The 14,986-nt window shown below is 40.1% G+C and overlaps 1 protein-coding gene and 1 pseudogene across 2 annotated transcripts; both read left to right on the top strand.

The window, feature by feature from the left end:
* The first annotated feature begins 342 nt into the window (after window positions 1-342).
* C15H17orf78 (chromosome 15 C17orf78 homolog) lies at window positions 343-14,098 on the top strand. Of its 2 annotated transcripts, XM_045525549.1 has the most exons (7): window positions 343-432; window positions 1,496-1,582; window positions 2,080-2,325; window positions 9,529-9,654; window positions 10,676-10,800; window positions 11,255-11,377; window positions 13,904-14,098. In XM_045525549.1, the coding sequence occupies exons 1-7, from the start codon at window positions 375-377 to the stop codon at window positions 13,979-13,981; spliced, it is 843 nt and encodes a 280-aa protein (XP_045381505.1). In that variant the 5' UTR covers window positions 343-374; the 3' UTR covers window positions 13,982-14,098. The 2 variants fall into 2 exon arrangements, with proteins under 2 accessions (XP_045381505.1, XP_045381506.1); XM_045525550.1 differs by lacking the exons at window positions 9,529-9,654; window positions 10,676-10,800; window positions 13,904-14,098 and having other exon boundaries at window positions 11,255-11,343.
* On the top strand, window positions 11,902-12,010 carry LOC123621380 (annotated as a pseudogene).
* Window positions 14,099-14,986: the final 888 nt, after the last annotated feature.

The following is a 14,986-nucleotide window of genomic DNA, read 5'->3' as shown; positions in this document are numbered from 1 at the left end:
TGTCAGTGAGCATGCATGTGAATGTCTACATGTCTACGTGTCTATCTGCAAGTATGTGTAAAGCATATCACTGAGTGTTTATGCCTTTCTGTTAGAGAAACCTCTAGATAATTACAGTTCTTTATGTCGGCACCAGCACTGAAGTCAGAAGAAGACCTTCTGAGTCAATCATTAATAAGCACTCTTGGCCCTTTGTCCAATCAGCTCTATTCCTGGGTCTTCAGGAAATGGGGCCAAATAATCAGGGTGGAACCAGAATCTCCCAGGGTCAAACTTGTTTCCAGGGCAGTGAAAGCAACTAGAGATAAGGCTGTAAGAGGCTGTGACAGATCAGTAGTGACTTGTCCCTGCAATGAGCATGTGCTCAAGCTAACATGGATACCATCTTGGTCTTCAGCCTCATCATTACATCCTACGATGCCGACAAGAAAGGTAAGTACTTCTCTAGCTTAATGTCCTGGAGAATACAAAGAGAGGCCTGGAAAGCATTGGGGGTCTTTTCCACCAGATAGAGATACAGCTGATATCCAGCAAGTGATACTTTCTGGAAGTGCTCCCATGTTATCCTTTCCTGTCTACATAGGACTGCAATTTATTCAACCCAGACAGATAGTTAAATATAGTGTGAAGATGATGAGACATCTTCGGAGAATATGATGCATTCCTTTGTCTTATTCATGTAACTAACATTAAAAGTCCTCGTACTGTTAGATGGCTTTCTTTACCACAGGGTACTGTCACAGTTTCAGTATTGCCATCACCTCAGACTCCCAAATTTACAACCCCTCATAAGATGTTGCCTTTGTTTTTAAGGTAGTACATCCAAATAGTTAGATAGCGATGCTCTTGGGTGCAGACAGCTGAGGGAAAGAGTGATATGGGGGTGGAATGACACCATTTGCTGCTCTTTGGTAACTGTTTATTAAAAACATGATTTTTCAAATTTTCCTAAATATTTCATCTCTAAAATTAGCTAATCAGAGTTAAGGCCAAATACCATAAAGTGCAGCATTAACAAATTTAACAAATTAAGAAAATTCACAACATCCTGTGAGCCATGTGCCAAAAAGCAGAAATAACTATGACCTATGGTTCTGTGGAAACCTATAGAGATCCCTTGTCCAACGTTAGACTAAATAAGCTTTCAAAAATTTTCTTTAATACAAGAAGGCAGATAGAACAGGAAGGAAAAGAGAAAAAAAAGCAGTATTAAAGGTAATGAGTTGGTTAGTCTTCCTTTAGCTTTGTAACTTAATTTCACCTTTCTTTCTTCTAAAGGTAATGGATTGTTACTCAGTATTCATTATATTAGGCTAACTCCTACTTGTATGTATTTGGCTGTGATTTTTAAAGTCTTTTTAGGGAGTGTTTGATCTCCTCAGTTGCAAGTTTTATGAGCAGGAACTGCATTCTATTGCATCTTCCCCTCCAGTGCCCAGAATTCTAAGGAGTAAGTACCCAGTAAATTCTGACCTTCACCCCCTACCCCCACCAGACCTCAGAGATAGCAGTTGCCAAGTGGAACAGCTGCCTGGGCTCTTCCCAAAGGATGTGCCAAGCATCAGGGATTTGCTAATGCAAGGTAGGGAATGGGCCCTTTCTGGAAAATCATGTTGCCATTCCAAGAAATTTTTATCTTTAAAAGATACCTTATCTCCTTGCTTCCTAGCCCAGATCTCACATATCCTATTTTAGAGATATGTATCCTCCCAGGAGGCTTTTTGAAAACCAATTTTTACATTAACTAATACCTAAGGCATGCCTATATAAATCAAACAGATAGAGATAAACAAGGAGGCAGCACCTAATCCTCTGTGCATTAAAGAAAACAATCTATGAACATTTCTCTGTGCTGAATTTACTGCAGTCAGCTATCTTCATGACACCCCTGGCAGGAAGGAAGAAAGGCAGGACTTGTATATTTAGTACCATGAACATATACTAAGGAAAAAGTAAACTAAAAAGAGGAAAAAATGTAGCAGTGGAATTTAACAGGGGTCAGGAATGGAAGTGGGTTAGCTGGGCACCATTCAGATTAAGAATCAGCTTCATTTTTCTGTCTGCCTTTTCTCCTTCTAGAAACTCACACAGAAACCAAAAGGGCAACATTCATCCAAAATCAGACTGTGGCTACTCTGCAGTGCCTTGGTTCTGGGAGCAAAGTGAAAGTCAACCTTCTGTATTTGGAGAGAAAGGCAAAGGTTAAGCATATTATAAAGAACCTGAAAGTCGTTGCTGTTCCCCGCAGAAACAACTTTGTCTCCCCAAGCTGTCAGCTAACCCTTTCATCCAAGTTTCAGACTGGATCCCTTCTAACAGGCAAAGGTGAGATTGGAAAACGAGATGGAGGTAGGCACTAACTTTTAGTTGACATCCTTGAAGGCAGCTGGAGCATATTAGCAGGTAAAGCCACAAGGAAACGGATCATCCCTCCCTTGGACAAATCTATGTTCTCTCTGAAAATCAGTTTTCTAATATCTAAGATCTTTTCTAGCCCTGATATGCTGTCATTTTCATATTATCTCCATTTATGATGGGTCTTCTTTTGACAGTTTTTTAAAAAATTTTCTTTGTTTTGAATGCACACAGTAAAATATTCAAACAGCACAGATTTATAGTGAAAAGTAAGTCTCCCTCCTACTCCTGTGTCTCAATCCTCCAGTTCTCTATCCCTGAAGAGAACCACTATATATTTCCTTTCAGAGATACTCTAAGCACATACGAATGTACAAATCTTAAAAACATAAATGATAGCATGCCATATACACTGTTATGCACCTTGCTTTTTCCACTTAGCAATATATCTTATAGGTTCAATATCAGTATGTATGTATCTGCCTCATTCTTTTCTTTTTTTTTTAAGACATCTCATCTCATCTCTTCATGTTATCCAGGCTAAAGTGCAGTGGCATCATCATAGCTCACTGCAACCTCAAACTCCTGGGCTCAAGAGATCCTCCTGCCTCAGCCTCCCGAGTAGCTGGGACTACAGGTGCACACCACCACACCTGGCTAGTTTTTTTCTATTTTAGGTAGAGACGGGGTCTTGCTCTTGCTCAGGCTAGTCTCAGATTCCTGGCCTTCAGCAATCTTCCTGTTTTGACCTCCGAAAGTGCTAGGATTACAGGTGTGAGCCCCGTGTCCAGCCTATCTCATTCTTTTTAACAGTTGTACGGTATTCCACTGTATGGATCTAATTTATACTACTAGTCCTCTACTGACAGATATTTTGGTAGTTTCCAATCTTTTGCAAATACAAACAATGCTGCAAACAATGACTTTATACATTTTTTTGTATACCTGCAATTTATCAGTAAGATAAATTCCAAGAAGCAGGATTGCTGTGTCAAAGGTTCGATAGATATTGCTAAATTACGCTCCATAGAGGTGTTCCATTTTGCATTCCTACCCACACTGTGAGAATATCTATTCCCCTACAGCTGCTGGGCAGTGGTTCTTGACCTCAGCCTTAAGTTTCCTTGCTTCTGCCTTCCTTTCCTTCCCTCACCCATTCTTTTTGTCGAATAATTTCTGATCAATAGATTGATATCGGCAGCTCCTCTTTACACACGGGCAATCCCCTAGATGCTATTCCATACTGCTGGAAAAATAAAATAACACTTGACACTTTCAGAGAAACTGTGGGTTCACAAGCAGAATAATGGGGGAAAAATGTTAAAAACTAGACTAGAGATTGGGAAATAAGTAAACAGGCTCTCAGGATATGGCCCCAGTACAGTAAATTATATATTCTCATGTGACCTGAAGGTTTTGTTCACTTTATTATACTTTCTAAAATTCCAAATTCAATGATTTCTGTGGGAAAAAAACTCTTAAAAACTCAAAAGCCTCTGGCAAGGTTTTGGGCTTTCAGTCACTCAACATTAATGAAAATTAATTCAATCAAATTATTTTCCTCTTAAGATATGACACCCTGTTTGACTCAGTGGTAGTTGTGACAGAGAATAGTGGACTTAAGTCATTTTGGAGTCTGGAGCAGTCAGGACAGAGTGAATATAGTGCTATGCATTGTGGGACTCAGGGCAATTAAGGACATTAGCTCTTAGAAATTTGGGACAAGAGAAACTGAGAGGTTAAGGGAGAGGAGAGATGCCAAAGATCTTCCTGACCTCATTTAAAAATTTGTCTTTAGCTAGTCTTCCAAGAAAAAAGGAAGAAACTCTTCCTCTTTGCCTTCATGAAATGGTGGTTGGTTCCCACATCTAGAACTTAAGCTACTACCCTGTACCATTTGAGCCATGCAAAGAGACTAAATGGACGTTTGTGGATTAGTTTGGGGACCTAGTCATCATTCTCCATACATGTCTATGAAACCACAATGATGAATTCTAAACAAATGATTTATAAATGGACTTTTGAGACATAACCCCTTTTATAAGTTTGAAACTGCCTATTCTGAATTTAAACATACATTGAGTACCAGGATGTGACAGACCCCAAATAAGTTAGAAACAAAAAATTAGGTAAGGCCAGGCGTCGTGGCTCACACCTGTAATCCTCTGGGAGGCCGAGGCGGGTGGATCGCTCAAGGTCTGGAGTTTGAGACCAGCCTGAGCAAGAGCGAGACCCTGTCTCTACTAAAAATAGAAAGAAATTATCTGGCCAACTAAAAACATATATAGAAAAAATTAGCCTGGCATGGTGGTGCATGCCTGTAGTCCCAGCTACTGGGGAGGCTGAGGCAGAAGGATCGGTTAAGCCCAGGAGTTTGAGGTTTCTGTGAGCTAGGCTGACACCACAGCACTCACTCTAGCCCGGGCAACAGAGCGAGACTCTGTCTCAAAAAAAAAAAAAAAAAAAAAAATTAGGTAAGTGGTCAAACTTACAAGGTCATAAATAGATGCCCCCTGAAGTTACCACACTATGGATGAGACAGTCTGCACAGGAAATATCCCAGAAACAGTCAGAAGACAGTTTATGAAAATGTCCTCAGAATAAAGTAGGAATTTGAAGCTGTAAAGATGAAAATGTTCTGCAACACAGATGGTCATCAGAAATGATATGGAACACAGAAAAAAGTTAGATTGGGATTGTTGTTACTGTTTATGGAATCTGGCCAAAGAAAAGACCCTCTATTATACAAATATTTTGAAATTTCCTTCTGGTGCAGAAAGATGACTCATTAGGTCTTCTTTCTCTGTCTTTTTTTTTTTTTAAGAAACAGGGTCTGGGTCTGTCACCCAGGCTATGGCACAATCATAGCTCCCTGGAACCTCTAACTCCTGTGCTTAAGTGATCTTCCCACCTTAGCCTCCTGAACAGCTAGGTCTACAGGTGCCCAACACCACGGCCAGCTAATTTTAAAATTTTTTTGTAGAGATAGGGTCTCACTATGTTGCCCAGGCTGGTCTGAACTCCTAGCCTCAAGCAATCCTCCCATCTCTGCCTCCCAAAATGCTGGGATTACAGGTGTGAGCCCAGCCACATTAGGTCTTTATCATTTATGATACAGTTTACACCATCTAGATACTATTGTTCAGATTCTATGTTAATCAAGAAACTTTCCAATTATGCATTCGGTTTCACAGGAACCTATATCTTTAGAACAGGGTACCAAGAAGAGCAAAATGTCCTATCTGATCCATTTGACAGATACAATCCCCTATGTAAATTTTTTAAATGTCATTTTAGTATATGGATTAGGTTTTTTGGAATTTGATTAGTGTGAATCGGTTTCAAAGGTCTGATTATCCCATGTAAAACTGTGAGCATAGGAGAAATAATATCAAACTAGTGTTTCTTCTGTTATTATTACTTTTGACAAATTAATTTCTACATAGCTCAGTTTCTATAGCTACAAATGGGAATGAAGTGTTTATATTTACAAACTTGCTCCATCTTGATGCTCAGTTACCTAGCAGACAAGACCTGTAAGAGATGAGTTGCTGACATGGCTGGACATTAATTTAGAAGCTAGGCAGAACTGAAAATACTGTGCAATGACAGGTGAAGCCTATTTAGTAGACTTTGAAGTAGTGGTTCTCAGGAGGTAGGAAGACATGCCACATTGAAATACCATTATCCCTGTGGCTAGAGGGCAGAGTTCTTCTACTATGTTTCCCTCCTCTTTCAATCATAATATCATTCAGTTTGCAATGTGTTTTCACATGTGCTCTCTCATTTTTATTTGTTTTTGATCTTCATAATACCCCTGTGAAATAAGTAGACCATGTATTATTTTATCATAGCCATCTTACAGATAAGGAAACCAAAACTCAGAGAACTTACATGACTTGTCCAAAGTGAGATTTGTTTATCTTCATCTCATCAGTCTCATAGATATTTATGTTATCGCTTCAGAAAACTGATTGGCACTACACTGAAAATTTCCTTGTGTTTTCTTTTAAACCTGTTGATTTTATGTCTGTCTCTGCCTATCTTTGCCAACACTGTCTTCCTGATTAAACTGAAATCAGGGACTACTTCTTCCCCTTTAATTTCATGTACACTGCCTAGTGTTGTCACTGGCCTTTGTAGTAAAGAACTATCATTTTCACATGGACTTAACACATTAACTGCCATGTGAGTTGTATTTAATTTATGCTAGTTTTGAGCCCAGGGCCTTGTGAAGTAACTCACACATCTCTTCACCTTGGGAGCCGCATGAAATATTTTTCAAGTTGCATATAACTCATGCACAGAAAACAATAAAAAAGCCACAAATTTTTCATTAAATTAGAAAGGATCATTTTATTTTCAAAGTTTTTATTCTATTTTTGTGATAAAACACTGTGGCCCCAAGGAAAAAATTTCTTTTCTAGTGTGGCAGTCAATGTGTTAAGACATGGAAGAGTAAGTTAGAAAAGTCACTGGGCATGGTGGCTCATATCGTAATCCCAACACTTTGGGAGGCTGAGGTGGGAGGACTGCCTGAGGCCAGAAGTTTGAAACCAGCCTTGGCAACAAAGTGAGGCCCTGTCTCTACAAAAAATTTTTCTAAAAATTAGCTAGGCATGGTGGCACACACCTGTAGTCCCAGCTACTGGGAAGGCTGAGGCAATGGGATCACTTGAACCCAGGAGTTCAAGGATGCAGTAAACTATGATCACACAACTGTACTCCAGTCTGTGCAACAGAATAAGAGTCTATCAAAAGAAAGAAAGGAAACGAAGGAAGGAAGGAAGGAAGGAAGGAAGGAAGGAAGGAAGGGAGGGAGGGAGGAAGGGAGAGGAAAGGAAAGGAAAGGAAGGGAAGGAACGAAAGGCAGGAAAGGAAAGAAAGAAAGAAAGAAAGAATGAATAAAAGGGTCAACTAGAACTTACAGACCTTAAATAATAAGCAGTGATATGAGACCATTAAATATGGACCATGAACCACTGTCTGAATTGGATTAGGTCAACTCTGGAGGTGAGTGAAGTTAGTTCCAGACTACAGCAGAATCCATCTACTTCTCATCATTTCCACTGCTGGTGTGAATCACATCATTTCTCATCTGGATTTATGCAATAGCTTCCTAACAGGTTACGCTGCTTCTACCTTTGTCCACCACTAGCCCATTCCCAACACAAAAGCCCAGTGATTCTTTAAAAATAAAGCTATATCCTGTCACTCCTCTGCTCAAAACTTTGCAACAGATCCCCATTCCAATCACAATAAAAACCAAATTCCTTGAACTGGCCTATGAGGCCTTAAATGATATAGGACTGTTTCCTCTAGATTCTCATCTCCTACAATTGTTCCCCTTGCTCACTCCACTCCAGTCTCACTGGTTTCCTTGCTACTCCTCTAGAACTGTCATATGCCAGACACACTCTGCCCCAGGGCCTTTACCCTCTGCCTAGGTCACTACTTCCCCAGGCATCTGCTTGGCTGATCCCCTCACCTCCTTCAAGTCTTGGCTCAATTCTCACCTTCTCAGTAAGACTGAGCCTATACTGCAGGTTGCTCATCCACATCCCTCAGACTATTCCTTTACTTAGCTCTATTTTTATTTTTTTTAGCAGTACTTATCCCCTTCTAATATATCATGAAATTTATTATATTCATTGTTGTCTGCCTCGCCCTACCCACCCCCAGCCTTCCCTCCTCTTTGCCTGCTCTCTTGCTAGAATGTATCCAACTGATAAATACAAAATACTAAAGCAGTGCCTGGCATATAATAGGTCTTGCTCTGTTGCCCATGGTGGAATGCAGTGGTGTCATCATAGCTCACTGCAGCCTCGAACTCCTGGGCTCAAGTGATCCTCCTGCCTCAGCCTCCCCAGTCGCAGGGACTATAGGTGTGTGCCACCACATCCATCTAATTTTTTAATTTTTTGTAGAGGGGGGTCTCTGTTGGTCTATATTGCCCTGGCTAGTCTTGAACACCTGGCCTTAAGCAATCCTCCTGTCTTGGCCTTCCAAAGTGCTGGGATTGCAGGTGTAAGCCACTGCGCCCAGCCTAGATATTGTTCTTCTTCTTTTTTTATTTTTTTCTGAGACAAAGTCTCACTACATCACCCCAGCTAGGGTACGGTGGCATTATCATAGCTCACTGCAACCTCAAACTCCTGGGCTCAAGCAATCCTCCTCCCTCAGTCTCCCGAGTAGCTGGGACTACAGGTGTGCACCACCACACCCGGCTAATTTTTTCTATTTTTGGTAGAGGTGAGGTCTTGTTCTTGCTCAGGCTTAGATACTCATTTTTAAACATTTGCAGAATGAATGAAATTGAGGAGTGCATGAAACTGGATAGACTTTCCTTCTTCCAACTCTTCCTACTTTCCCAACTCCCTCTCAGAGTAGTTTACTTAGACTCCACTAGTCCAACTTCCAGCAGTCATTAAGGCAAATTATATTCCATGTTCTTCCTTGGACTTTGGAGCCACCTTTTTTAAAAGAAGGAAATGTTCAATGATGTTACGCCCTCCATCTTTATTGTTATTATGGCCTTAAGAATGATAGGCAAACGAGATACGGTCTACTCCTTCACTCTGATCCTACGTTAGGCAAAAGTTCCATAAGGATTTAATCTATATCTCCTATTAGTATCTCTATCCTCATTTATTCTTGGCATTATTTTGTGCCCACACCCTAAACCTATGGACAAACAGGTCAATGGAGCCACAATTAGAAGTTTAATATCAACTGGGTAAAGACAGGGTTTAGTCAGGTAAAGTATGACATGATAACATTTCTCCTAAAGCTGTACTCTCATTGTTTCTTTTTTTTTTTTTTTTTTTTTTGAGTCAGAGTCTCGCTCTACCCGGGCTAGAGTGCCCTGGCATCAGCCTAGCTCACGGCAACCTCAAACTCCTGGGTTTAAGTGATCCTACTGCCTCAGTCTCCCAAGTAGCTGGGACTACAGGCATGTGCCACCATGCCCAGCTAATTTTTTCTATATATTTTTAATTGTCCATATAATTTCTTTCTATTTTTAGTAGAGATGGGGGTCTTGCTCTTGCTCAGGCTGGTCTCAAACTCCTGACCTTGAGCGATCCTCCTGCCTCGGCCTCCCAGAGTGCTAGGATTACAGGCGTGAGCCACCGCACCTGGCCATACTCTCATTGTTTCTTTCTTGTTTTATAGCTTTTTTACCAGGGATCTCCCAATGTAAGGTCTATCCAGTGATGTGGGCTTCATCAGAGACTTTTTCCACCTCTACTGATGCCATTACTCCTGGGAATACAGAAGGAGAGAAAACTACAAGTATTGGTAATTTTTCTACCCCTTGAAAGAACAAGGTACAGAATAAATAGGAGTAAAACAAGACCAGAAAGAAAAAGAAACATCTTTAGCCCCAACATTAATCTGGGTCTCCTCGGATTTTCCTGGAGGTTACAGAGTTTATATTAGAAAACCATTCCATTTCTTATGGGAAAAAATCAGCTTCTCTATAAAGAAGGTCCCAGAAACGTTTACAGTTTGACAACATCAACTGATCCTTTACCTCCATGCCAATGAGCTCATCCCATAACCAGACTTGGTGACAGAATAAATCATATTCATGTGGTAGGTAATTCTCATCATTGCATTATAGATGGGCAATATTTCAATACAATTATATTTCAACAGCAATTGTAACAGTAGTGACCAACAAAGTGCATGTTTTCATTTTCACTGTTTTTAGAAATAGTCCTCCCTAAATTGACCAGGACTCAAATTCTGCAAGATTCTAGTTTGGGTTACATCTCAGCTCTTATCAGGTGAAAAGTAAATATGAGATTAGTAATAACAAGATGCATATGAGCTACTTGCTACCAGATTTGGCTTACGACCCAGAAGCAATGCCAATTCACATTTGCTGTTCCTATTCCCCACTAAAGCCAAGGGAAGCACAGGAAAGGTTATTTTCTAATCCCACAAAATCTGTCAGAGTAGAAAGGTAGGAACCCTGAGAGGGTTGATAGTGAAAAATACATTTAGAACTCCATGTATACCCAAGCCTTTTCTTCCCCTGAGAGTAGTGCAAGAATCACCCCTACATGATTATGAAAAATTCCCAATTCCAGGGAAGGTGACTTATTAGGAACAGGCTGCAAAAGAGGTTAGAGCAGATCCTATGATGCCCACCCACTTCTGATTCTGAGTTTGAATTGGAAATTCAGCCTCTGCCTCTGGGTCAGGCTGGGTCACTATTAGTCTTGCGAGACAGGAGAACTTCAAGTCAAAGAGTCAATCTCTTCCCTCTCTTAAATTCTCTTTTCTCCCTCTTCCACTCCTCTCTCTCCTTTAGACACAGATGAGAACCTAGAGAAGAGGAAGAAATGGAGTATTGTGGTCAAATTTCTGATTGCTGTCACCTTGTTGCTCAGTGGAGTCGCCATTATAGTATTTGTAATCTTTGAAGTCCCATGTCCTGTAAGTTTGCTAATATTTTGGGTCCTTGACCTTGATCTATAAAGACTTCCTTCTGTTCCAGAAGCAGCTTGGCATAATGAGAAAAGCACAGACTTTGGAGTTTGGACAGATCTGCCAATCATACTCACTAGCTGAGTAGTTTTGGAAAAGTTGCTGGAATTTTCCAACCTTAGTTGCCTTATCTGTAAAATAGGTGTCATGATATTTGCTTCTTATGGTAATTATGAAGGTTGGGATACTGTGTAAAAGGTGCCTGGCACATAGGAGGTGCTCATTAAATGCAAGTTCCTTTCCTCTGCTATCCTTGACATTCTCTAGGAAGGATACAACCAATAGGCCTGAATATTTTCTTTAGAATAGATGATTTCCTTTAAATTGCCTGACATGAGGTTTGGAAGATAACCAAATGCTTACCAGCCACTTGAAGTTAATACTAATCATTTTCTCTCTTCAGTGTCAATGCAAAGGAGCCAGGAAGCTGTGCCAATGCCAGTGGTGGTGGAGAAGGCAAAGGAAAGGAGGCCAGAAACCTGGGACAGCTGAATCCCAGCGTGACTCTCAGCCTGAGAAGGAAAGTGTTCTCTCTGTGGTTTATGTCATTTGCTTAGAGATAAGGGGGTCAACATATAAGTGCTGGGAGACAGGGAGCTGCTTCAATTATGAAGCAAATGTGAATAATTCTTTTATATGTCAGGAAATGGGTAAGAATTTATATTTTCTTAACATCAGCCCAGCCATAACACAGTAAGAGGCTTATTAAATATACATATCTCTGGGCCCCAGATATACTGAATTAGAATGTTTAGAGTGAAGCCAGTGATCTTATTTTTAAGATTTTTTTAACAAGCTCCCTAAGTAGAGCTGGATTTATGGTGAAATCAATGCAGCTTAAGCTTCAAGACCCGCAGGCCCTTTCAAGGCCTTTTACCCAATTTTGTATTTTTAAAATTTGTATTATCTTTCTTTAAGAAGTTTCCCCAAAATTGCAAGAGCTTCAGAACCCACAATAGATGTATCCACACCTGTCCCTAGGTAACTCTTATATACAACAAAGTTTAGAAACCACCACACTTGAACATAGTTTGAAGACTTAACAAAGTAGTCTATGGCCATACCACCCTGAATCCACCTGGTCTTGGAAGTTAAGCAGGGCTGGGCCTGGTTAGTACTTGTATGGGAGACCACCTGGGAGTACTAGATGCTGTAGGATTAAAGGGGTGGGATGAAAAGGCTTGGCAGAGCAACCTCCTTCCCTCACCTTGGGTTTCCTGACAAGATTATAAATTAATATTGCCCTTTGGTGTCTGAAATTGACACTACACCATTGGTTCAGCATGGCTGCTTTAAATCCAGTTTAACATCTACAACACTCAATAAGACAAAGAGACTAGGTTTCTAATACTTTTAAAATTACACAAGATGTCCACTTTTGTAGAATTATAGCACTGAGAATGGGTCTCAAAGATTATCTAGTCCAGGATGGTACACATGCTGCTACTCTTGAATTCTATGTCAAATGTACATTTCAATAGTCAAGCCCAACACCCTTTCCACTCAGGCCTGGCATCAGAATTTTTCTTATCACAGTGCTTCTGGTACCCACTGCCAACTTATTTGTTTTCTCTGTTCTAGGTTAATATTCTCTATAATCCTATTTCTTCTAATATTGGATGATGACCTCATATAAATTAGCATGATTTTAAAAAGCTCTTTACAATGGCATTCCATTTTATTTTATTTTTATTATTTATTATTTTGGGGGGGGGGCCAGGGTCTCTCTCTGTCACCTGGGCTAGAGTGTCATGGCATCAGCCTAGCTGACAGCAACCTCAAACTCCTGGGCTCAAGCAATTCTCCTGCCTCAGCCTCCCAAGTAGTTGGGTTTACAGGCTTGCACCACCACACCTGGCTAATTTTTCTATTTTTAGTAGAGATGGGGTCTCCCTTCTGCTTAGGCTGGTCTCAAAATCCTGACTTCAAGTGATCCTCCCACCTCGGCCTCTCAGAGTGCTAGGATACAGGTATGACCCACTGTGCCTGGCCAAATTAGTATGATTTTATCACAGGTGTATTTTTAATTCTTTGCTCCAATCAACAGTATTATTTCTATACAACATTATAAGAAATAGGCCTGAAGGGGACTAAAAAGTTTGGTCCAGAATTAGTTACCCATGTAGCAGCAGCTCTGATTGGACTTCTACAAACACAATAGGCTACTAAATGACAAAGGAATTAATAAAAATAGTAATAAGGTAGCAATTTTATACACATTACATCATTTCGGCCTCACAAAACCCTGGAAGCTAGCCAGGGCAGGTATTTACATATTACTGATACTTAATTAGAGGCTTAGAGAGGTTATATGACTTTTCCAAGGTCATACATCTGGTAGAAACAGAACTAGAATCCAAGTCTTTTGTTATAATTCCTATAGAGAATTAAAAGAGTATCACCAGCTCATTCATCTATTCCACAAAATTTTACTAAAAGCTATGTGCCAAGTTCCCTGCCTTCAAGAGGCTTACAGTCTAGTTGAGAAAAAAACTCATCAACCACAAAAACGTAATTATGTTCATAACAGTTAAGTATTTAGAAAGTACATACAAAATTAGATGGGGCATACAGTAAAGTATAGGGAGGGTGGAATGGGATTATTAAAAATATTTGGTTCACATAGACCGAAATTTCTCTTTTCAAAATGTAATAAGATTGTGTGGGACTAATTCAAGGAAAGCAGTAGAATCCCTGTGTATCTGAGATCCAAACCAGCTGCATATTCAGGGCCTTTTTCATTTAAAGCAAAAAGGTCAAGCAAAGGGTAAATAGGCACTTTACTAGTATTAGGTTATAGGTTCCAACCAATTGTAGGTTCTCATACATATATGTGCCTTGCTTGTATTTTCACAGTAACAAAGGCAAAATTAAGTGTACTTAGAATTATATGGGTATTTTCCCAGATCAGATGAGATTGGGCGCGTTCAGGGTGGTATGGCTGTAGACAATATAGGTATTTTTACTTAGCTATTCCTTTGTTGGTACATGAAGAAATATCCATTTGCATCCTTCTTTATCATATTTATTCATATTTCCTTTCAATCTCTAGGTTGGACAAGATGCTCCCAACTCATCAAACCCAAAGAAAACTGCAGGGATCACTGTTATCCACCAGACATACTTCTGAAAAGTTTTGCTCTGCCTCACACATTGAATGAAGGATACTACACTGTCCTCTCCCTATTATCAACATGGGCAGATTCTTGCCAATTTTACACTTGTATCTTCAGTGGGGACATTATAATCAAACAGGAATTCCAGGTCCATGAAGGGAGAACCTGGGCTAACCCTCATGCCACTGCTGCTGACTTAGACACAAGCCTTTGCGATTCACTTTGTATATTTAAAAAATGGATATCTTTCTATCCCCTCAAATGAAAACAAAAAGCCTTCCCTCCAAGCACTATGAATGGACCTTATTGCCCTCTTTGACAAAAGACTTAAACACAGCTAGCTGCCAAGGAACAAGGGCAGCTGTCAATGTGACGCAGCTCTCAACTCTTCTGTTATCCTCACAGCTGACTTCAGGCTCACTGGCTCTCAACTAGCTTATGGTGGGATTCCTGCTCTCCCTGACTGACATTCATAAGGTTCTATGCCACTACATGTAGCTATCAACACAGTGGTGAAAGGAACTTGACCCTCACCATTCTAAAAGCCTCCCTCATAAGTTATCCCCAAATGGTTTAGAAACTGCAGACAAATAGTACCCAAATGAAGTCTCCTAACAATCCAGAATTCCTAAAGTGGGTCTAGTATTATATCCTACTTTAATAGGGAGCTGCATACATTTTGGACAAAGATTCCAGAGAAAAATTATTATGATGATGCTCCTTCTCACAGGGGCATAGCTACGAGTCAAGTCTGATCTGCTTAAATAAGGGTTTGGTAAGAAAGTGGAAACAGCTGATTATGGAAGAGTGTTTAGGTGAAAAAGGGAATGGCAGGAGAGATAAGACAGGGTGTGGCCCTGCTTCTTTTCATAAGAGTCTGAAACCATTTCATTTCATTTTGGTGAAATGTGCCTGTTTCTAAGTAATTCTTACTTCTAAGTAATTTCTTACTTCTCTACTTCAAGTGCTGTCCAAAAAAGTGATTCTTAAAACAATACCAATAGGGGAACATCTCACCC

The sequence above is a fragment of the Lemur catta genome, chromosome 15 (assembly GCF_020740605.2).
Source record: "Lemur catta isolate mLemCat1 chromosome 15, mLemCat1.pri, whole genome shotgun sequence".
NCBI classification, from domain to species: domain Eukaryota; kingdom Metazoa; phylum Chordata; class Mammalia; order Primates; family Lemuridae; genus Lemur; species Lemur catta.
The sequence above is the reverse complement of the archived record's forward strand: the minus strand, read 5'-3'. Positions and strand labels throughout refer to the sequence as shown.

Excerpts from the sequence above, each read along its gene's own strand:
- C15H17orf78 (XM_045525549.1), top strand. The coding sequence starts at position 375 with ATGGATACCATCTTGGTCTTCAGCCTCATCATTACATCCTACGATGCC. Across the intron at positions 2,326-9,528 it reads ATCCCTTCTAACAGGCAAAG|CTTTTTTACCAGGGATCTCC; the intron begins GTGAGATTGGAA and ends CTTGTTTTATAG. Across the intron at positions 11,378-13,903 it reads CTCAGCCTGAGAAGGAAAGT|GTTGGACAAGATGCTCCCAA; the intron begins GTTCTCTCTGTG and ends TTCAATCTCTAG.